The sequence below is a fragment of the Typopeltis vanoorti genome, chromosome 8 (genome assembly GCF_054136105.1).
Source record: "Typopeltis vanoorti isolate ZY-2024b chromosome 8, IOZ_Tvanoo_1.0, whole genome shotgun sequence".
NCBI lineage: Eukaryota > Metazoa > Arthropoda > Arachnida > Uropygi > Thelyphonidae > Typopeltis > Typopeltis vanoorti.
Genome location: NC_143556.1, coordinates 93,528,306 through 93,552,941, shown reverse-complemented (window position 1 = coordinate 93,552,941; position 24,636 = coordinate 93,528,306). Strand labels below are relative to the sequence as shown.

The window sequence follows — 24,636 nt, the reverse complement described above, 5'->3', positions numbered from 1 at the left end:
ATACTTATACTAGCCAAGAGCGCTTACTTGGCTACCGAGATTAATACAGCCTCAGGGAGCAAATATAGTCATAGTGTAGTAGATTTTGTAAAGGAATTAACATTTATAATTATCTTTCTAATACTGGTAATGATTATAATGAGCTTAGTTCGATATTTGCTATCTTTGTTACAGGGAATGGAATGTCCAACCATGTACAGGAATATGAGATATAAAGGTAAGCAAAATAGTCTTGACTATTCGTTACTGTAATATTTGTTTCATGTTTTCATAAAGATGAAAGTTATAGAGATGTTATCATACATATGTGATCCACATTACAGGGAGTAACACGGACTATATTAATACTCAAAATTTCGAAAACCAAATAGCATATTATAAAGTTAATATTTCTACCGGTACTGCACCCTAAAGTTTCAATGCTATAGAGCTGCATTATTTCGTGAGGTTTACCTGGATATATTTTATTTGAACAATTTTTTTATATTCCTATTTAGATTTTATATATTCCCTTCTGAACAGCTCTTGCTAGATTAATATCTTGGAGATTTCTTTAATAGACCGCATATGGATAAAGCTTCGCACTTATTTACGGAGGATCTGAACAAATCCATAAAGATTTATACATGCCCCTATTATAAGACAAACAAATCCAAGCTGTAACCTTTAAAACGAAACAGTTTCTTAAAGATTTTGAGCATGTGACAAGCACCTGCAATTTACTCACAAGCTGATATCTTGTAAAGAGACTGAAAAAAGAAACATTGATTTATTTTGTAGGAAAGAATCCTAGGAATTCCATTGCTTCCGAAACTGACGCTTTCTTTTGTCTCTATAAGAAAACCATTTCAGTATAAGATACCAATTTCCTATTTATTCAACAGCAACTTGCAATGGTTTGAAAACATGAATATATGTTTACATTATCACAAAGAGCATTCTTTGAAGACATCGTAAGAAACTGTCCATAACATCCGTTATCTGAATTGCATTATTGAAAAAGAGAAGCAATAAAATATTCTGATGGCTGACATGAGACCGGATCTGAACCGAGATAGTACTCTGCATGATTATAAACCCATGGTATTATAACCACTATCGTTGATATTTTCAGCAAAGTAAAATTAGTGAACAATTCTCCGAGGTCAAATTCGTCCATTAATTATAATGATATAGCCGAATCCTCTTCATCCAATATATCCAGAAAAATAAACAAACAAGTACGTTTTATGTATGTAACAAAATATTTTAGATTAGAATTTTGGTAATTTCATTTAATAGTTTAATTAAAATCAAAGCTGTTATTTAAGTAACTTGTTTCACGGAACTCCAAGTTCCACACAAAGCAAATAAGATGTAGAAATGCAATTAAAATTGTAGAATTGATTTTACTGTGTTATGGGTTTGTTAGTGGTACCCGTTGCAGACTCAAAAATATCTAATCACGAAACTAATCTAACTATAAGAGAGAGTAATTTATAGAGTTCTGAATGTCATAGGTAAAAAATAAGACGTGTTTTTTTCCCTATATATTAGGAAACCCGTGCTGTACATCAATGCCACACAAAGTTCAGGAGTTTTGATTTTCTTGGTATAGCTATATTTTTCAAAAATAATTTTTATCTATTTTATTTACCTCTTGAAACACAGTTGATATCCTTAGTAAACGTCGTATATGTATTTTTAATTTAAAGTGTTAAATATATATATAGAAATATGCATGCAACATAAGCTATGTATAATTACCTGAATATACTGTCTTCTTCTTCAACTTTCTGGTTCTGTCCACTGCTGGACGAAGGACTCCCCCGCGATTTTCCAGATCACTCGGTTTTCTGCTTCTCCGATCCTGAATATACTGTAAGCTTGCATAATTAAAAAAACTTCAGATAAGTGCTGCAGAATCTCAGATATGGTAAAAGAGTTGATGGATATTTTAGTTGTATCAATTTTAAGTTCTGTCTTTATTTACTGTAATAAAAAAGTAAATTTACATGTAATCATTAGATAGCACAAAAATTATGAAAGCATATATCTTAGTTAAGAAATTAGGAAAAATAGAAAGTAATCCTTAGAGAAAAATGCAAGTAATTGGATTCACACACCATTTAAATAAGAGTTATAGAAATCTGTCAACTAAGTTATACCACCGATTTTCATTTTTTTTATCATTACAATATAATAAATGGTAATATGAGTTAATTCTTTATAAATCATGATCTGCTCGAAACGTTTCTAGGTATCTCCAATGGAAGGCGAGTTAATCGGTCTCAGAAATCAGTAGAATTTTATCCTTCTCAGCTAAGCAGAAAGTCAGCGAACACGCACAGTTGTTAATAATTAATTAGAAACAGGTGTTAGGTCGGCTGATTGACCTAATGCGTACCAGCAGTAAGTATCAATGTTCTTTACGAAATATATCGTAATGCTTAACCCAAACATTGTGCATCTTTCTACCAACTTTTAAAAGGGATTTAACAAATCTCTTTAAAAAAAAAAAAAAATTGAACAGTATTGTTCAGTTACTCATTTTTTCGGTAAAAAGGCTACCAGGAAACTATATATATTTGCCTAGAATTAACACGTTCAGACATACATTGCAGCACTCCATCAAAAAAAAAACTAAGCATGACTTTATTACAATATGAACTTCAATTAACAGTGTTCATCCTGTAATATTTTGAATGACCCAAGGAATTAATGTAAGTGGCAGAAATAAAAATCCTAATTCTTATTATGTGTAGTTTCACTGACAAGTAGATCATTACACGGCATTCTTAAAGTTTCAAATATTGCTACTCACCCGCCTCTTCCCCTCAAGAAATAAAAGTATTCTTCAATACTAGAATAAAAACGTGTTTTTTCTTTCTGCTGCCAAATCAACGCTTAAACAATTACGAGTTACAAATAATCTACGGGTCGCTATTATCAAGAATTTAAGCTGTTATCAAAATCAATTCCCACAGAGAAGATAATACCATAAGTAAGAAAAAATAAAAACAAAAAAGAACACAATGGGCAAGTAGCTGTTGATTGTCTTACGTCAGTTGTGCGATAGGGAGAAGTGGCAAAGTGACATCTTGGTGTGATAGTCACTTTCCACCTAAGTCTGCTTGTCAGGTAAGATGTAGTTGAAGGTGACATTCTCGTCATGTAGTCCGTGTTGTCATTCTCAATAGTTCTTACCTTCTATTCCTCCATTTATTAACTGAGAAAGGGGGATTGGTTGTTCCATTCAAACTCATCCAAAACTTGTTGTGCATTTAACCCAACTACAGCGAAACCAAATCAATCATTTACCGCCAAGTTATTAATGGAGTAAATACCGGTTAATGAAAGGTATTTTTCGTTACGTCTTAACCTTAGACAGCTCATCTAAAATTGTGCGCTGGAAAGAATAATGAAATCATGTCTTTTCAAACTCCGCGGATTTTCTTAATTACCTCCCACTTCAAGAATGATTAACGAAACAGAACGGTAGAAAGTTCAGAACTAATTATACCTTTTAAAGCTAAATTTGCGGCAATTATTTCGTACTGACATCCCCTGAGTTAAAGGGACCGCACTGATCCCGCTGGGAAGAAATCGTTTCACTTAGTGATGGATTTAGTAAGACAACCAAATGTTAACGTTAATATTTTTGCTATTAACAAAAGATTAACCTAAGTTAAGCTCTTTATGATGGTTCAGGTAACAATTTTTAACTTTAAATAATGAACCTAATTTCATTTAAACTGCTGTTCGAAATGACTTAAACTATTTAGCTTACTGTTTTACTGTTCTAATCGTGTCATAACAAACAACAGTTAACTTTAATTCAAAACGTTGTTAAAATATTAACTTTTGACCACATTGAATGCTAACAACCTGCTTAGCATTCAATGTGGTCAAATTATCTTAAATTATCTTAAATATGCTGTATGATGAAAGATTTGTACCTGGATGCGTTTCATTCGTTATGAATCTCGCCATATAAATATAAAAACAATAATATAGTTTCTTATATCTAACTTGATGTAAAAATTGCTTACATAACACTATAATCCTTCTAAACTATAGTAAAATTACAAGCGAGTTAATTTCGCTGGCCAAGACAATACCGTATCATCTCTCTTAAACGACAAGGCTGTGGGTTGGAATCCCACTGTCGAATGGATGGTTATGAATGCCTTCAAGCAGTAGATGATTTTGAAAGCCTGATGTGACAATTACCACCACCCCCTTATCGGAGATAAAGAGGAGCTCTGAAGGTCTGAAGTGACTTGAAAATTTTCCATGTTTAGCCCGCAACAGACATGAATTAACATATCATTGAAGTCGTCCAAGACATTTATATAAAAAGAAGCTTGTGCATAAAAGAGCTAAGTATTAATAGGCTATTTTAATTTTTATATATGATCAAAGTAGTCATTGCTTTCATTTTAATTTAAAATTTTTGTAATAATAGCTACAACTTCTTGCTGAAGAGGGAAGTATGGATGGTATACATTTGGGCATTTTTATGGTGTCACCCTATGCGGTATGTTGTTCCTATAGTAGCGAAATGACGCTAATACAGATAAAACATAATCAGTTGTAATTATTTTAATAATAACCTTACTGCGAGTCATTGTCAGCAGTTCCGTCAGGATGACCTTCTCTGCCCATTCTATTTTGTCGTAGCTTTTCCAGTAACCAACTTTTAGGCTCTATTCGTGTTTTAGGTTGGCAATGTTAACTCGACAAGTAATTCACGAGCAAACAAAAGATCCATCTTTTAGTCATGAAGCTAAAAGAAGGGAAAAAGTCGTTAACTCCACTATCCTCACATGAAATACTGATTCTGAACTCCTGAGAGAGTTAACTTATTGCTTCTCTTCACTGTTCCAGACTATCATTGGTTTCTACCAGTTGTGTCAAGATTACACCGCAGGTCATTTACACGGTCAGCGATAATGGTGAAAGATGTCTGTTGTTCTTCGAGCTTTAAGTAGCTGCTCACTACAGGTAGATCGTGTTGATTTCTCTCGGTCTACACGCAAGACCGGATATGTTAGCGCCATCCATTTGGTAAGATGGAACAAAACTCATTAAATATTCAAATATTATTAATATTAAGTCGTGAGGAAGCAAATGTTAACTTTTTCTTTCTCACGAGGTTGATGTTGGATTAATTTTAGGGTAAGAGGAAATGCTAGAGATGTTTCAGGAATGAATTAAATGTGGTAATGTGTTTTCAGAATTAGAATGCTAGTTCTGACTTATGTTGTTGACTTATGTTAATTCAAAAATTAAGCAGAGAATTCTGAACGTTGAGGTGGTTGCTGCTATGTGGCGCTGTCATCGGGTCTACCCATACAGTGTAATGAAACAATGGTCGTATGTTGTAAATTGTTCATACAGTAATAATAACTGACTTCATTATCTGTCAGTTATATGAAATTGTTATCATTACAAAGATACCAAGCAGTAAACATCTACGATATTGTTGAGAGAGCAATGAAAGAAATAACTCTTGTGTATCATACAATATGCCAATATGTCACTTTACTGTTCATTAACCCTTATCATGAAATTCATTGGGATAATTTGAGCCTTAAAGGTCCATACAATGGCAAAACTAATAAGAAAATTTCCAAGTATAGACTTGACTAAATATATTTGGTGGAAGGAGATAAAAAAATAAGTTATGTCGAATTGTGAAGAAAAGGTTAATTATATGCTATTTTCGAGCTGTCTTTCCCCCCCCCCCCCCATGAATAGCGAATCCATCTGATTCAGATGCAATATCGGAATGCATAGACACAATATGCTAATAATACCTCATTTGAAAGTACTAGGGAGTAATCTCGAGATGTTTTAGATGTTTTAGATTTACTACAAAAACAGTAAGAAGGGAAAAAAACTTAGTATATAATCGCAAGTTCTATGTGAAACTCTATTCCATGTTTTAAGAATTAATCAAGTGTGTTTAATGGGAAAACTTTTGTCATTAAGGGACCACAAAATACATTTCGATTATAATGTGTCCCGTGATTCTATAGACTGGAGTTAGCATTCCTGCAATAACAGGAATCCAGTATAAAGATTTATAAAATGTTTTTTAATGTTTTCATCTGAATATGAGTTAGCTTATCTCAAGTGGAAGTAAATGGCTTTTTCTTTCTCGAAACTTGGATTTTTCTTGCAAACATTGGACAGTAAATACGTAGTTGAGAGATTTAATATGTTCATCACATGACTTTAGCTTTGGTGTAATTCTGAAGAAAAAATCTGCGATATTTGCGGTAACAAAATATTTCTTATTCGATGTTAATTAATGATATTCCTTAAACTATATGTGAATCTTTGAAAGGATTTAAAATAAAGCATTTTTGAAAATTATATTCATGTTGTAAGAAAAATAATTAACAATATCAAATTTCAATCATTCTCTTCTTGAAAAGACCATGGTTAAGCGCCGGTAAGGCGTTCTGTAATAGCCAGCATTATTTATACAGATACATGGACATATTTAAAAAAAAATATGATTAGTTCACATTATAATGGATAATGCTATACCGGAGTCCAATAATGTTATAGTGATTATAACTGTCTTCTCATTGGTCTGTTGCTAAAGCTCCATATTAGTCGTGGAAGAACTTAACTATTTCTATCCATGAATCAATAAATACATATATCGGAAAGTGACTGAACACACACGTACCAAAAAAAATTCTATCCGTCTTAGTTCTTCATTCGCTGACTATGCAATTCCTTTTGCAATAGGGCGAACTAGTGAATTGTGTAAACATTTCCACCTTCCAAGAAATTGCAATTTATTGACCTTTACAGAGGTCAACTATAATCTTTTTTTTTTTAAGACCAAAATTTCTCATTTTAGTTAGTCACGAAAGCCTATTTTTGCATGCATTTCTAGTCAGCGCTGAGGTATTGAACGCTTTATACAAAACTGAACATCCAACATGCTTCATCGTGCAAAAATGCAAGATAGGTTCCACGTTGTCTGCAAACAAAGACAGCTGTGACGTATGTAGTGATGGGATAAAATCTGGCCTTTTTATTTATCAAATATTATGCTACAAAGAAAGAAAGAATTTCTGTAATTAGTTAATGAAATTTTCTCTTATAAAGCACCTAATGAAAACAAGCTAGCAACATTATCAATACTTCTGCAGTGGCAGTTATAAAAATGAAAACTGCTTTGTGTGCTACATTTTTATTGTCTGTCTGTTTCTCGAAGCTTAACCATGTTCAGTCATTAGCGTACTGTGCTAATTATATTTATTACCCTGTCTAAGTGGCATTCTTTGCCATGAAATACGAGTTTCCACTAAACCTATTAGCGCTAAAACACAAAATACTCGTATATTTATTCAGATACGAAATCTGAAGATACGAAACTAAACTACCGGTGAATGTCGTCAATGATTTTCGTATCACAATCACTTTAACCAGATAACGAAGAAGATTGTGAAAGAAAAACATTGAAAATAATTAGAATCCGCGATCAATAAAACATCAGAACGAGGAGGAGGAGTCCACTTCTTGAAAGTATCGAACTCGTATTAAGTTTTATGACAATGAATATTAATGTAATCAGCGACAGGTAACTATCCACACAGCGAATGAATATTTGTAGACTGGTTTAATCGATCACAAACGAGCTTGAATGTTCTCCGAATAACCGTAAAAAAAGTCATAGGGTCGTTCTAAAAGGTCAATGAAGTACACTATTACAGAACGTAAAGTGCATAAAATTCTTTAACAAACTCATTGGTTCATGCCTACAAACCTATTGAAGCCGCATGAGTGGCCAGTGAACTCCAGCTTAGTAGCGTTTTTATGACATTAAGGGGATTAGCAGAACCACTTCGTTATGACTTCGATTGGTCGATTCACTGAGGAAGCAATAATGTTTCCGAATGTAGGATGCAATCTCTAGGCGGAGAAAACGAAGCTGCATACTGAATAGATGGCAGTTCAACAAACTTGATTTTGTTAATGATCAAAGTTTAGACTTAGTATTTTGGACACGAGATTCTACTTTATATACTAATCACTTGTCTTTCTATTTTAGCTAATCCTGATGGACGAAATTGATTCTGTTGTTGCAATATATGAAAACGGAGTTGGACTTTGAAACAGAGAAACTGGCTTTGCATGGTTAGTTTATATATATATATATGATACGTTATAGTAACCGTAATTTGTATTGTTTTATATTTGTATTTTATTCACTCATTAAAAATCAATGAATAAAAAGGCATACGAAAACTAATATTTTTTTCTTTCTTGGTTTGATTTTAGTTGTTTTTTTTTTGCAACTATATTTTATGACAGTATTGGAAAATTCTCTCAATCTCTGACTGAATAAATTTTGGAAGAAAATATTGATTTTCTTGTCACTAAAATATATCGAACGACTTCTATTTTCTCTGAAATCGGGCAAACCTCGGAAACTAAATTTAAAATAGACCACTATAACATTAAGCTCAACAACATCCTAATGTGATTAAACTGAAAGGGTGTATCTATTATAACAATAAACGCCCTTCCCTTAGAGAATCCGTAGTTCAGTCTCATATCCTTTTATTAGAAAGGGCTGAGTTCAAATCTCGTCTAGAATGTAAAGATTTTTTTTTTCATCTGAAAGTAAGTTAATCGGTCCCGTATAGAGGCGGACGTTTTTCCTCCCATGAAACTCATGTTCTTCATCCCGCTAAACAGACAAACCGACCACAAGAACGCACGCAATTAACGGACAATGTAAACAGTCTCGTAGGACTTCATAGCCCTACAAGACTGTTTTATGCTTTGGCCGTAATGCCAAATAACTATTGCCTCACCTCACTCACTTTTGAATGATTGAGTTATTGTTCAGAATGCTCAGATGACTACTTTTATCATCTGAGTGGACAACAATGCAACAAAATAATCACTGCTGCAAATATTAAACTGGTACGACTTTAAAAAAATGCTCGTCCATTTTTATCCGTCAGTAGCATTATACTGTATTACAAACATATTATCACGTCTATATTCAAAGTGTGTAGTGCTGAGGAGCTGTAATCTGTTTATAGATAATGTTAAAATTATAAATATTTTATAAACAGAAATTATATTATATTATATTATATTATATTATGGAAATATTCCGAAGCATCTTGAGAACTGTAGTAATAATAAATCATTTTTTAATTAAAAAAAGGATATCAAATCGTTGCACAGGTTCTAAGATTGTAAACATCCAGTATATTAACACATGGAAATTTGCTCATAGTGCAATATAGAAAGTAATCAATTATAAACTTCCGAATAGCCATTTTAGTTTAACCGCTAGTCTCACAACAACATACATTTCGACTAGGTTTTATAAATGTCTCCAAAATAGATCTCTTTTTTCATCTAAAAGGATATCCATGATTGCTATCACTGATTGGCTGCATTTATATGTTCGTTGAACTGTTGGCTATCTCATTTCAGACAGCACAATGTACTGTAAAAAAGAAATACCCTGTACAGATATTTGTAATCAAGGTACAGTGTAGAGATCATTAGCAGTAATGATGTGGAGGCAATACAGTTTCTTGAATTGATAGCAGTATATGTCAGAAGAGTAAATCCGATATATCATACATGCCCAAAACGATGGTATATATATATATATATATATATATATATATATATTTTTTTTTTTTTTTTTTTTTTTTAAATATGGATTTGTTTCTTTTGTCGTGATAAATAAAGCAAAATTTAGCAAATTCACCTTTAGTGAATCTAATAAAAATAAAATAAATAATTACAAGGGATGAAGTTGCAAGCACACAATGTCTCGCTTTTCATAATCATTATCTTCAAAGAACTCTTACAAATGGTAAGGATGTAAGCTATCTTTACTTATTACCCTCCAAACACATTATCTCGAACTTGGTGGTTAACGTCAAGGTGAGATATAATACCAAATCGATTCTCTTCCAACAGACTTAAAACTTGATATTTAAGGACGATTGTAAATCATGTTTACATCCTCCAACAACAGATCTTGTATTGTTCTTACAAAAACAAATTAAATCGATGTCAACGTATGTCTCGTTTGAAAACTTACAGGGAACTTTTCGGTAAGAGCCCAAAGTTAAATATATCTAACGGAACACTATTCAAACACCAAGTACTTGACGAAAACCGAGCTACCTAACTAGAATATAATACAGACGAGGAAGTACTAGTTATTGGAAGATGAGATATGAAATTACACTATCTGCCTACCCATTCAGGATAGGCCCCCATATATATATATATATATATATATATATATATATATATATATATATATATATATATATGAACATATATATGAACATTAAAAATATCAATGTTTTTTCCCATTGATACTCAGCTTTTTGCCATAAACTGATTCAATAAATCAAAAAAGGGAGAATGCACTAATATTTTGTGTTTCTTAATTTGTCCAATGAAATTGTTTATTTTACAATTAACCGATACTACTATCCTTATTGGATTTAATCTAAAAAGAAAAAAAAAACAAAAAAGAGCAAAAATGAAAGCAGTGAAATGAGGCTTATTTTGAAAAATATTTCTATATTTTTCAAAATATAGAAATGTTTTGAAATATAGAAATATTTGAAAAATATTTCTATATTTCGATAATAGGAAACATGATAATAAAAATATCAAAAGTGGGATTTTTTAATCATTTTATCGTTGCAGTAACATTAACAAGGTTTTATAGATAAATAAATTCAATTAATTATAAAACAATTGATTTTCAATAAAAATCTAATCAGTCTATTTTTAAGGAATGTGATTTTCTAAATATACGTACTAAATTATATTTTTGTATTATTTAATAAAAATCTTGTATTATTAATAGCCAAATACGCCAGCAATGTTTGCCTTTAAAATAAAAAAACAATTTCCAATATTTTGTTACCCACCAAGAATTGTTCTCTGCTAGTCCCCATTTGGAAAAACCAACAGTTTCGAAATAGCTAAGTTTTTAAGTTTACTAAAGGGTTTCACTAAGGCTAGTGAAACCCTTTAGTAAATATATACGAGCTCCGAGACCGAGTTGCTGTCTTAAGTAGCGCAATACTGAGGCAACTCGTGCTCTAGATTTCTATTTCTATTATCGGTAGATCCCCTTTCAAAACATTTAATATTTCCAATTCTAAGATTGCTTTCCCGCTTGAATATAAAAGTAATGGATTACTATTCTTCATTTTAATGATCTTTGATGTCATGGTGAAACCTTTTAGTCTGCCTCTTTCTTCAGTACTGTTTTCGTGTTTTGTGACAATAGGCAAATTTTAATGATTATCCACCTCTAATTTAGAGTAAGGTTTTATTCTTAAAAGTATAATTTTTAATAAATCGATCGTAAATTAGCAATTCATATAAACCTCTTTTATTGAAATGAATAAGTAGGGAACAGTGGGTACTTTTTTTCTTCTTTCATATCATTATTTTGATACTCTATGCTCGCCAAGGTCTTTTATATACGCTTCCTATTAAAACTCTGGATCTCATTCGCTGTTAAAGCATTTACGCAAGCCTATAGTTCCATCCATTTTATACCATCTTTATTCATTCAAGAATGACGTCTTATTCATCTAGCTAATAATTATTTTACTTGGAGATTCTCAGTGTATTTATTAGTACAAAAGATCTTGTAAGAACTGCCATTCCCAGGCGGGTGTATGCTTTATCCAAACTTATTTTACTGCTTTTTTATTATTTTGAAGTAACTTCAGTCATTAGAGCTTAGGTAATATTTATGGCTAAGTTTTTAACGTTTTCCTAGCAACCTTGGCATCTTATTGATCTCCGAAGAAAGACTGTCAGCATTTAGCCGTTGCTACTGCAAAATCAATATTTTACAGAATACTTTGAATATTATCCTCGTTCTAAGAGTTTGGGGGGGGGTCGTAATTTGTTTACCACATACAGTCGGGACACTTACATACTTTTTTTTTCTTCACAATAACGTTCTTCTAGTACCACACACACATACCCAGGCCGCATCTTATTGTCATAAGACTGAAGGGAATACGTGGTTAGAGTGCTAACACAAATCATTCTCCATCTCTCTCTCTCTCTCTCTCTCTCTCTCTCTCTGAAGTAGTATATTCCGTATGGATGCGTCATGTTGACGAAATCGCGTAGGAATGCAATAAAAAAGCCACCTTCGTAGAATGGCAGAATTAAGAGGTTCTCGGCTGCAGTTTGACTCTTGAAGATTACACGAATGGAAAATAGTGTGCACTGAATGTAAGAGGTGGAGTTCATATCTTTAGTTTCTTTTCTTTCATTTTTTTTTCAGTTGAAGAACATGCTTTTATAAGCGCGCTTGTGCTCCACAGATTTGTATAGCAGGACGTGTGACAGTCAGACAAATGGGCCGAGAGACTGCGATATGTGACTGGAAAATTTTTGGCATTTTTGGGCAAGACTTTTTCTCGGATGAAAGCGTTTTATAGTATTACATTTCTTGAGATTATGTACATGAAGGATAAACCGCTCTTTTGCAAAAAAAAAAAAAAAAGAGAAAAACAAAAAGAAAAAAAAATGTTACTCATGAAAGGCTATAATTCGTGCCTTTAAAAGCAGCATAATCGTTTCTAATATTACACGGATGATAGAGAATGATATGAGATCAGTTACTGCTTCGATTTTAAGACCATTATAATATATTAGTTATAATTAGTTGTACATCCACTTTTTAGACATTGTAATAGATCGAACATTCATTACATTTGGCTCTTTTCTTGACATCCTTCCTCATGCAACTTTTCCAAAAGTCTAAAACCTCCAACTTTTCAAACAGGACATTAACAGATTCCTTCACTCCCTCTATCGATCCATAATCACATTGGATACCGATTGTAATTTATTCTTACATCCTTCGACTATGGAAGTGATATAAAAATGGCAATATTTTGGTCTAATTATTGTTTAAGTAAACTCTAGTATGAAATTTAGTGACTATTTACCTATACTAAAATATCGGGATATTTGCAAGCATAGTTACAACCGCAAATGACTTTCAAATTATTAGTAAGGTAAATAAGGCCATGATATAGAGCACTGTGTAAATGACATATGGTGACAGGAAGGTCGGTTTGTTATGTGAAAAAAAAGTTTACAGTTTTTGTTTCTCGGTTTATTCTCCTGATTTCACAGTAAACAGCTACGAATTCAATCAATACATAATTCAGTTCATAGTATATAAAAATCATTTGTTTTTAAACTTTTTTACACTGAAGACACCTTGAACATTAATCATATCTTTATTTTTCATACCGTACGGTTGCTGATGTTCGTAATCCATACAAGGCCTGTTGAAATATGTCGCAAATGCTTTCTTAGAAATGTCAGAATATTTCTAAGATTTTGACGTGTCTATAACTCTCCAGGTTCCATGTATTTCTTCCTAGCCAAACCATATTCAACAACCGCCGGTAGTAGTTTTATTTAATCAATGTGCAGATGCTTACACCTCCAGGTGAAACGGAAGGAAAGCATACCTGGGTCACTTGGTACATTTAACGCAAAATCTTCATATTCTGATGTTTTTTTCTTCAATCACCGGTTTTCACGGCATCTATTCCAAAACATTAATAACGGTTTGGAATAGATTAGGCACTTGTTCTTTTAACCTTCATTTCTCCTCTGCTACCCGATAACATTCATACTTTCCGAGCGTTATTTTAGTATTTTGTAATGTATAACCTGAGAATGTTTACGTTTACGCTTATTAAAGAACGCAGGGTGTCGTCACACGCGTGCTGTCCATATTATGCGGACACAGATCGAATAAAGCGTCTATTCAGACTTCACCAATTCATTCGGGACAACTGTAATATGGAAAGACCAGGCTACAGTGTTATTAGATATAGTGCAATCAATAAATACAATTACACATTTATTATAGATATCGAACAGAGAGACGGCGTTGCTTACTATTAACTCAATAAGATAGTTTGCACCTTTGGTTGTAAAAATCAATACTGTTAAAGGTATGTATACAACATCTGGCAACAAATTCGCTACATCCCAAAACTGAGTGCATGAACTTCTGCTGGAAATAATGAGAAATATCGGAGGTGATATAAATATCACAAGACACTTCAAGAAGAGCATCATCACGGCATTTAAAGGGATTCTAGTTTCTAAGTCGGCAACCACTTTGAAACCATAACAACATCTTGGTAAGGGAGAGCACTGAGGAATGTTTTTCCATCCAATATGACACCAACATGTTGCATTTTAGCACGTGCGCACTAAGTTTGGTTTGTAATTACGACCAAAGCAACTGAAGGCCTTGTATGTCTTTTAAATGTATTTCTTTAATCAATAAAGAATTAACCGACTAGATATTCTGTTTTCAGGAAGGAAGAACCCTGTCACCTCCGTATGTAAACTAGTTTACTTTCAGTTGAAAATCTCATAACGGTTTCTTGCATCCTAGACAGAATTCGAACACAGATATTTCCGTTTCCTTTATACAGAGACTGTTACAAATGAAAATGTTATGGAAGCCGAGATAAATACAGACTGCTTCTGTTTCTAGCATTAAAACAAAGGATATCAGATGATATTGGAATTGTCACCAACTAATCACTATTTTTGCATAATATTGAAATTTTCATATTTATTCCATCAACTAAGCTTTGTTATCATACTAAATTGAATTCTGCTCGTATGATAGTTTTATGCTCGTAATAGTTATCTGCTTTACTTATTAATTAATAATTACAAAATTCGTCTGCACGCAGACGAAACTTCTTACTCAGGATCTTTATGTCATCACAGGACTCATCTTGTGAGGCTGATGTTAGACAACACAAAAGTGTATCATGCCACTCGTTAAACTTGTTCACCTTTCGCGCCCTCACTATCAGGCAATGCATTCCACAGTCCAACAAGACTCAACTCAAGAAAACCACTTTTAGCCTCTTACTTGATAATTCCTTTACTTGTTCTTTCTATTTGATATACTATATGAAAGATCTTCCCATTATCAATCCTGTAACTACCTTTTAACAGTTTAATGTCTCAATTACATCACCTCTTCATCTTCTATTCATCAAACTATAGTTGGCATGCCCTCATAACTAACATTGCACATAGGTGGATAATAAAAATTTTGTTATCCACCTATGCACCCGCTGGAAATTTAATTTATCCCGTCCAAATCCCAGTGACGTGATCTGGGCACAGTAATCCAGATGTGGTTTGATCAGGAGTGAATACAATGGAATCGCCATTCTTTTGTTTCTGTATCTAGATTATCCTCGCTACCTTTGTGGTTTCTCCTACACTTCACGTTTCTATCCATCATCACCTAAAGGTCCCTTGCCTGTTGCCTGATCATGCACTTCCTCTAATACAGTTCCACCAATTGCAGCTTTCTATCGATGGATCCAGACTTCAAGACTTCACACTTAATTGCATTGAACTGATATCTTTCATTCATTTTCCCATCTTTCCTGCTTATTCAAATCCTCCTGAATGGCTACTACATCGCCATTAGTATTAATAATCCTTCCCAACTTCACGCCATCGGCAAACAACTGAATATTCTGTAGTCCACTTACAATGTCATAGACAAAGATTAAAAGTATAGGTTCTAGTACTGAGGCTTATGTTACGTACTTTTGACCTTCTGCTTCCTTGACACAGCTCCCTCGTACACAACTGTGATATCTATCAGACAGCTAATCTTCAATCCAGATCACTGACCTAACATCTTAACCCATGTGCTCGTCTTTTTTTTCCCTGCAAAAGTTTGATATTTTATTGTTATAGGAATGTGTCATTAGCACATGCCGGTATTATAAAATATCTGTCCCAGTACTGCTTGTTATACGTTTGATTTATAACCATATATTTTCACCCAAATGATGCTAACAAATTTCTTATTTTATTTATATATATATTTTTTGCAGATATTTTTCAACCTTTTAGAACGTTTTCCTTAAAGATAGCTTTACTGAAACACATATCGGAGCAAGGATCAGCTCAACCTAGAATAAGGACTGGAACAGCTCACTCTCCAAACATTTCTTAGTTCATTTTCAGTTGTTGGAATGATCCAACAGCAGAACAACGCGAAGAACAAGCAGGTGTGTATTTTTTATTATTTTTTTTTTAAAAAAGATGCGCTGTAATATTCTTACTTCATTTGAACAATGACAGTAATGCACTACTCAGCTATGATTAAAGCAATTTGAGATTAAACTTAAAGAATAAAGATTGTATTAAAAAAACTAAAAGTAACGATATTTTTATAAATATTTTTGTGAATGAAATTTTCTCCCCAAGAAGATGGTCAAATTTCATTTCTTTCAGCTGTGAGCATAAAGAAAAATGTTACTTTTCACTACACCAAAACTTTTTTTTCATGTGCGTGTTTTTTGTTTCTCTGTCTCGCTTCACGGATTCCCAGATAGTCATGTTAGCTGAGTGATTAACGGAGCTGTCGCATCAAGACAGGTAGTAAGAGATTTATGGTTTTTTCCAAGATTTGTATTGTTTAGAGATTTATAGAGAAAAATCCATCTTGGAAGATGAACTCGCAGGAGAGAAAGAGCACTTCAACGTGTTAAGAAATCCCTCAAGGGTTATGGCACTGTACTTCACTGCTTATCACTACTTTTTTTGTTTCATTTTTACTACACTCTGGAATCGTTTTAAGACAAATAAGCTGTGAATATTTGTGTTGTGCCTGTTTTATTAAACACGATAGAAAATATGTAAATAATTTCGCTTTTATGTATCAGAATGGGAACCCATGTTTTATATCACGATAATCAAATTTTCTTTTTATCATGAGGTAAATCATTGACGGCCAAACCTGTTTTTTTTTTCAGTAATGCTATTCATGAAATTAGATCTTGGCATTCAGTTTAAGGCTTGTAATTTTTTGAGAAATTTATTTAGTAAACAAATTTCTTACTCTAATGAGACTTCGTTAATCAGTATGAAAGTGAAATCACACTCATGCATTCATGTTTAAAATAATAATAATAATTTTAGAATGTTACTAATGCTTATGAGCAAAACAAAAGCTTTTTAAATGGAATTAGTGTGACTCGTGAGAATGCGAATTTCTTGGCCAATAATTCAACATATAAATTAGAAGATCAATATATATTAGTATTCATTTTAGAATGTCTGCAAAACATACTGTTAGGAGTCATTATTTTTAAGGCATTGCATGTATGATATCTATTAAATATGCATTCTATTAAATCGATCTGTTGTATCTTAAAATTGCATGTGTGTTTTTTGGAGAGAGGGATCGATCAAGAGAAGCCTAAAGCGAGTGAGGAATATGTTTTCTGCCATTCACTGGTAGGGTTCAAATCCCTTTTCACAAATCATTATCGCTAAAATTACCTGCAGCTATATCTTGCATTTTAAAATTGTTATATGAATGATCATAATCGGTAGTGAAAAACTGTTTAAGGAGTAGTTAGATTGTATTTTATCAGCATGCCGGCACGGTTGGCTGAGTGGTTAACGTACTCTCGTCAATAGGCTGTACTTTTTAATCCTGCTGTTAGCATGAATGTGTGCAATTGTCTTTAGGTGAAAGATGAATTTGATCGTCTGTTGTGAGAGGCCCCGATTATTAGAAGCCTGCAGCGGTTTGAAAAAGTTCCATGTTTGATCCCTACAGAAGGGTTTCGGACCATAGAAAAATAAAGTTAAAAAAACATACAAAAAATAAAATAATAAATATATATATAAAATTCATCATCCCGCCTAAAGTATTTAGACAGATAAAACAAACTTTATCGAGAAAAATATGCTAGTTATTAAAATGGCAAATAAATAATTATCCATATCATACTAAACAGCAAACATTGTTTGTGCCTTGAAACTAGCGATGATTACTGAGTGCATACAAAACTTCGACACGAATTGACTTAGCAATGCACTACCTAAAATATTACTTTTGCCCAAGAATTCGAATATTTACCTTTTATTGATGCTTCTGATTAAGAATTTCACAAGTCAAACTCGTTTCTACAATCAGTATTTCTTATTGTCAGTTATGTTTTTCTTAATTATATCATATATGAGAGAGAGAGAGAGAGAGAAAGAGAGAGAGAGAGAGAGAGAGAGAGAGAGAGAGAGAGAGAGAGAGAGAGAGAGAGAGAGAGAGATGGGATCAGATTAAAAGTAGACCAGTTAATTATTTTCTGAATTTGTAGGTTATTGCCACGCAAGTTAGAATCTGCATCGATATCTGCAAAAGGAAGTGAACTTGATGTTAATACCCAGATGTGCAAAGGAACATGCTGTTATCTATCATGTTGTCCATATCTAGGCTGGAAAAGCCAACAACTGTTGCATTCGAAGCGCGTAATAATTAATTCCTTTCCCACAATAGAACGATCATCCCCTCCTCCTCCCTACTACTTGAGAGTATCAGTGGCATAAATCTATTTTCCACTCTTAATTTGTTCGAAGTCATTCATTTGTGCATAGCTAATCACTTCCTCAATTTGTTACAGATATTCAAACATAATGGCTCATTTACTACTGGCTTTATGCACTTCACTAAAGATGACTTTCCAGAACTGTGCGTTTCACTTACCTCACTGAGCTATTATCTATTGTACTTGTTCGCTAATAGGGAATGAATCGAAAGTTATTTCTGGCTACTCTCCTTTTCAGGAATTTTTCCCTCTCAACACGTGACTACTAGGCCTGTAACTTCGATAGCGGTGGCTCCTTCCTTCCGATCCAGTGGACGATTTTATGAATGAACGGTTGAAAACAAAACTAGAATATGTATACAACTTCTAATTAGATTTTAAGGATATAAATCTAATGCGATCGTGTTAATCATCCATGAGGCTTAACCTTTATCCTTTACAAACTTCCTGATATGTTTGATAGGAATTTTCATGTCCGAAAGAATAATTCCTGTATTAGCTATCTAAAAAAGCACTGCAGTTTGGGTGCGGTTGTAAGACAGCCAAGAATGGTTCTGTCAAGCAGCCCCCCCTCCAAAAAAAAAACTGAATCAAAAATTACTTAAAATAAATAACTTATTTAACACTTTTTATATCCAAAATGAATTAGTTGGAGCTCCTTTCGCCCTAACACAAATGAAATTCATATAATGCATTTAACTTTTCCAGGAATGCAGCCAGCCAGCCACTTGGCCTTTCAGTAAAATCACCAGGATGCCAGGAATGAAACCACCAAAATTCAATTTAAATATCTATTGGCAGTCGATGTATATTATATCAAGATGTTTACAAAGGCTCCCAGAATGGCTTGTTTCTAGATCACGGAATCGAAGATCTTTAACCAATTGTGTAACACAGTAACTTGGATAGGAAGAAATTAAAAAAATAATAATAAAATACTCCATAGCAATGATTGCATGCCAAACTATGAGGCATTGCAGCAATACTTTGAAATTGCTATCTATATAGAAAAGCAGCATAAATGCAATTTATTTATTCGAACTTATCGAAATCTGACTAATACAGAATTCTTTTTATTCGCAAACGGAATTATGGCATTTTATTCAGAGTTTGGCGATGTTCCAGACGTTTCTGAAAATACACGTAAAGTAGTTCTCAGAACTTGCACATATATTTGATTTTCTTGTACTTACCTATCCTCCAGGCACCGCCATTTGTGCCGGGTTTCATTTTCTTAAACGTGACTAATAAAAATGTGAACTTAATTTCGATCTTCGTTGAATTACTAAAGGATGGAACTGATAACTGTTGTTTCATTACTGGATCCGAAGTCGTTCTTGGCCAAACAGAGCAATAGAAGAAAGATAATGGGATAGCAGAAAAGGTAAGATAACATCACGTCCGCTTTTATAATGCTGTGCACGACAGACTATAGTTTTAAATGGCATATTAGAGTGGTGCGTTAACAGCAGAGCTCACCCAAACACCCCAATCATTTCTCTATAGCTGGCATTAAACGTTACTGAGTAAGACACATTTTCTCGGTAAGCCATTGTAAAAATAAACTGCAGAGAATTAAAACATCTTTGTATGGTTTTAATTTTTTTCCCCCGGAAAGAGAGAGAGAGAGAACGCGAAGTTTCATCAGCACACTGAATGAAGAGGAGGGAAGCAATTCCCAGAAGCATGTTTATGTGATAAAAATCTTCGCAGAGCACCTCAATGAGACGCGGTCGGCATTGTAACTGGAGAGAGGAAGCGGTTCGTATTTCATACTAGAATTCCATTGAATATTTTGTTTACAAATGTATAGTACGCATGCGTATGTGTACATATCTTATTTAAAACATGCCATTGATCTCCTTGGAATTGGAATGCATTATATCTGAGCTGGATAGGATATTAGGTCATATTTGGCTTCATTCAAATTCTGAATAAGGATTAAATCTCTCTGATAAGTAAATTTATGATATTATTTCACGATAAAACATATATAAAAATACTGCAATATATAATGCGGAGTTATTTTAGAATGTTATTTTTAAACGTATTTAAATTGTGATGCAACTCAAATTGATGAAACTTATCCACAGAAAAGAGGCTTACAAAAGTTATTTGGAAGACAGTTGAGTTCATGAGCAATCTGATATAATTTTCTGAGGGGAGGACACACTCTACCTATCCCCTCTCGCCGTCTGCAATACCAATCATTGCCTTCTTAAAGGCTAAAACGGGTTCTTGTGGCTGTAAAGAGATTTGAATCCAAGTTGTTTCATCCACATCACCGCAACATCAGTTAATAAATATCTAATTATAAATAATGAGAAAATTAATGTTTCAGTTTATTATTCCAATGAAATAGAACTGTAATGTTATATTATAACTCCCAAAATATAAAAGAAGTTTATTTCTAGGAGGGTCTGCATTGCCTGTTTTCTCGTTCTACGGTTTCGCTAGACTAGATGTAATGTCAATAATCGTTGAGAATTATCACGTGCGATAAACGTATAATAATAGTTAATTCTTCTAAGAGTCAAATATTCAATATAATTACAAACTGTGCAAAATAAGAGACAAATTCATGCGCTGATTGTCTGATCCCTCTCCCTCTCCGAAACCTACCATACGTATTGCCATGGATTTCATCATACTTCTACGCTGGGTCACTACTAGATTCAAGTTTTCAATCAATTACATTGTTATTTTAATGACAAATTAGCATGCTCAAAACAGTGCATTATTAATCTCGCTTTTTTAGGGTTTGTGTGATATCTCAATTGAGTGTCATTCAGTTTCAATCAAAATGTAAAAATGAATTGCTTAAGTTAAATATCTTATGAAAAATAAAATAAATATTTAAAGGTATATATGTATTTTGATTAACGGCAATGGAACACTATGTATTACATATAAGATGATATTTTTGTGTCATTGTTTTTTTCTAAAGCCATAACTGAGACTACAGAGTTCTCGGCAGTCTCAGTTAATGCAAGTCCACTAGTTCAATGTCACTAAAGGAAGCAAAGTCATTTCTCATTTATGTTTTTTTATGTGTTTCTTAGGTACATCTTCTTTGGTCACAAGAGAGAAAGCACTGGAGAGAACGGTAGATGAAGGAAAAAAGATAAATCTTGCTTCAGAATGCCTACATCCGAGGCATTTATATCATAGACTTTTACTCTAGAGGAGAAGTGAAAGAATTATTCAACTTCAAAGATGTTTCCATGTCTTTGGAGTATGTCCGACTATTTTTATACGATACCTATTAACATTTGCACATGCGTGTAATATCATCTTGTAGTATATCATACCTCTCTGTAAATTTAGTCTAACATGTATTCGCAATAAAATGCCTTCGTAAAAACCCCAGGAGTTGTCTCTTGCTTTCATTTCAAATTACTTACATAGAAAAGAAAAACATATCAAATCACGAAGTCCTGGAAGCTATATACACATCCTTAGGATTGTAGAGCGTACTGCATAGAATAATTCTTAAAAATTTCTATTTTTATCATCTAGATTAGAAGATTTAGACAATTTCTATCTAAATTTTCATTTTTTTCTATTTATGTTCTCCATTTTCTCCTTGTTTCCTATTTTTTCTTGTTTTTCATTTTTTTTTTCAATTTTCAATTATGTTATCTAAGAACAGCAATAGTTTACAATTCTTCTAAAACAAAGTATCCATATTGGCATATGCTAACCACAATGATAAATGATTTTTTTTTTTTCAATCAACTCTGATGCATCTAATGAGGTGAAATGTATCTTTTTCAATAGCGAGAGTTGATTTGCATGATTAAAAGAAAGAAACTCATAAGAAAGATATTTGCATCTTGGTTGTTAAGACACAATGAACCACACGATGTTGTCTGCAATAATTTTAATGCAACCAATGTTTTGATACCTTTCTTATAACAACTTTTATTTTATTTTGATTTTATTTTTTGCGATTAGACATTAATGAGCACAAACTACTTCGGAAGGTCATATGTTTTCTATAAAATAAGTAATATTTACACATCACTAGGATAACTTTATCTTTATATTTTCTAAGTAGTTTCAGGCCTCTTGGATATTATTAAAACAGCTTGTAAACCTTAATCAAATAGTATTTGTTTATATCCATTGGTCATCCTGAATGACGACACGTGTAATTATTATGGCTTGTTAATTTTAATGTCTAGAAATGTTTCCTAAAATGAGTTCAGCTTACTGTCATTTGTTTTCTTTGGAAGGTTAGATTAATGATAAAGAGAGAAAAGGCGATCAACAGATATACAGATATTTATTCTGCATAAAATACAAATGATGCTCTTAATAATAAGAACATCCATTTAATGTACATCTGTTCAACATGGTGTCTCTGGGGAGATACTTCTCACTATTCTATCAATGTCAGTTAATGATACACTCGGAAAATTGGGTCTCTGGATTTGCATCTGTTGTAAATCTCTAAGATCCTGTGTAGGAAGAGCCACTATTAATCACGTATTCAACAGCACACACGCACTCAAAGATTTCTAATAACTCAATTTCTGAGAAATTTCCATTTTCGCTTTTCCTTTAATTCTTTGAGGATCGCATCCGGTCATAAATTTAGGCGGTCGTCAATAAGTTAGGAAATTAGTTAGACTTAGGGTGCTGTCAAATGGGATTATAAAACTAGTAATCATACCTGTTTGGGTTTCTCCTAGATTAGTGCAATTAATCTATGGCGAAAACGCTTCTTGCATATTGGTAGAAAGTGATTTATGCAGATACGAGAGGCTGAAGAAATTGAACCATACTTTTGATACAGTTCAGTAACTGAAATTAGTCAGAGAAGCGATAAATATAATGCTCTTAAAATTATGAAAATAAAGAATTAGAAGGCATTTTTTAAGTAACCTTGTGCGAAACAGGAATGTGCAATTAAGAAATTGAAAGGAGTTGAGAAATTAGCAGACTTTTTTTTGCCATCAAATATGAAGACCCTTATTTATAAGTCAAAACAAACGTTTTTGGTCTAAGAAACTAAGTTTTTTTTAAAAATTGTACACTGAGCGACCAGTTCATTAGGTGTACACAGTCATCCGTGAAATCTATTACTTCGTTAGGTACATGTTATTATGAAGTAGGTAAAAATATGCCGAAAATTATACATATGCAATTCATTGCAATAATGGAACAACAAGGTAGATCCACGCTGACACAGCCGACCTGAGTATGTCGATACTGGATGGCGTTAGTGGTAATATGAAGCATATTTTGTGTGCAGGGGGAAGAGCAAACACTACATCTCCTGGAATCAGTCAAGCATCGCCTGAATTATCACAGTCTACTTGAATACTGTTACCGACCACGCGTATTTCACCATACAGTTCTATGGTAAACTAATTACATCTGAGGCCTTTACTGCCTGCTTAGTGACCCAATATCATCCTATTTCAACATTTATAGGATGAAGCGGCACGAGGCCTACATCCTTTAAACAGGTATCAGCCTCAATCCAACAGAAGGTGTCTGGGATGCCATGGAGTCGGTATGATGCAGTATTTCTGCGGCACCATCCATGACCACCGATGAAAAATAAACGAGGATACGACTCACTATTAGATTAGTGTACCTAATAAACTGTAAGTTCAAATTTGCGTGTGACGTACGACATAACCTACACCAGGAAAAGCGCACTTCATCTTATCTTCAGTCTTCCCCGACGTTCTTTAATAGGCATCACTTGAATGTTATTAAAAACGATCGCTGCGCATTCAAATATTTATTACAATAAATGAGAATTACAGAGATGAAACTGATGATTAAGAATTCTCGAAGTTACATGCATTCAATATGAATACTGTTACGTCACTTCCAGACGTCATAACGGTAAACATTTGACTTCCTGCTTATTGAAGAATATTGTTACGTCAAGTAAATCTACAGATAGTCTGACTTGACAAGAAATATTTCTTCACTGGCTGTCATCGATGAGGTATAACCTCCTCTAAAAAAACTCAGTCAGTGGAGTAAGATAATCTGTTGGGGTATAGAGAGGCACGGAATAGGTCCTCATTGACCAATCCACCGATCAGAAAGTATCTCATTGAGAAAGTTAATTTAATGGTAACAATGGAGTTTATTTCGTTTTGGAATTATGGTCGAAGCATCTAAAGCTATGAGACCAATGTGGGGTGGGTGTGTCTAG

The 24,636-nt window shown here is 33.2% G+C and overlaps 1 protein-coding gene across 1 annotated transcript in view; it reads left to right on the top strand.

Annotated features, from left to right (window-relative positions):
- LOC150104201 (putative carbonic anhydrase-like protein 2) overlaps positions 1 to 21,631 on the top strand; it is a 205,757-nt gene extending 184,126 nt beyond the window's left edge. The window contains exons 9-12 of the mRNA XM_090396428.1: positions 175 to 217; positions 8,060 to 8,145; positions 15,951 to 16,127; positions 21,515 to 21,631. Coding sequence (XP_090252554.1) covers positions 175 to 217; positions 8,060 to 8,082 — 66 coding nt within the window. The 3' untranslated portion in view covers positions 8,083 to 8,145; positions 15,951 to 16,127; positions 21,515 to 21,631. The remainder of the gene's footprint in view (positions 1 to 174; positions 218 to 8,059; positions 8,146 to 15,950; positions 16,128 to 21,514) is intronic.
- Positions 21,632 to 24,636: the final 3,005 nt, after the last annotated feature.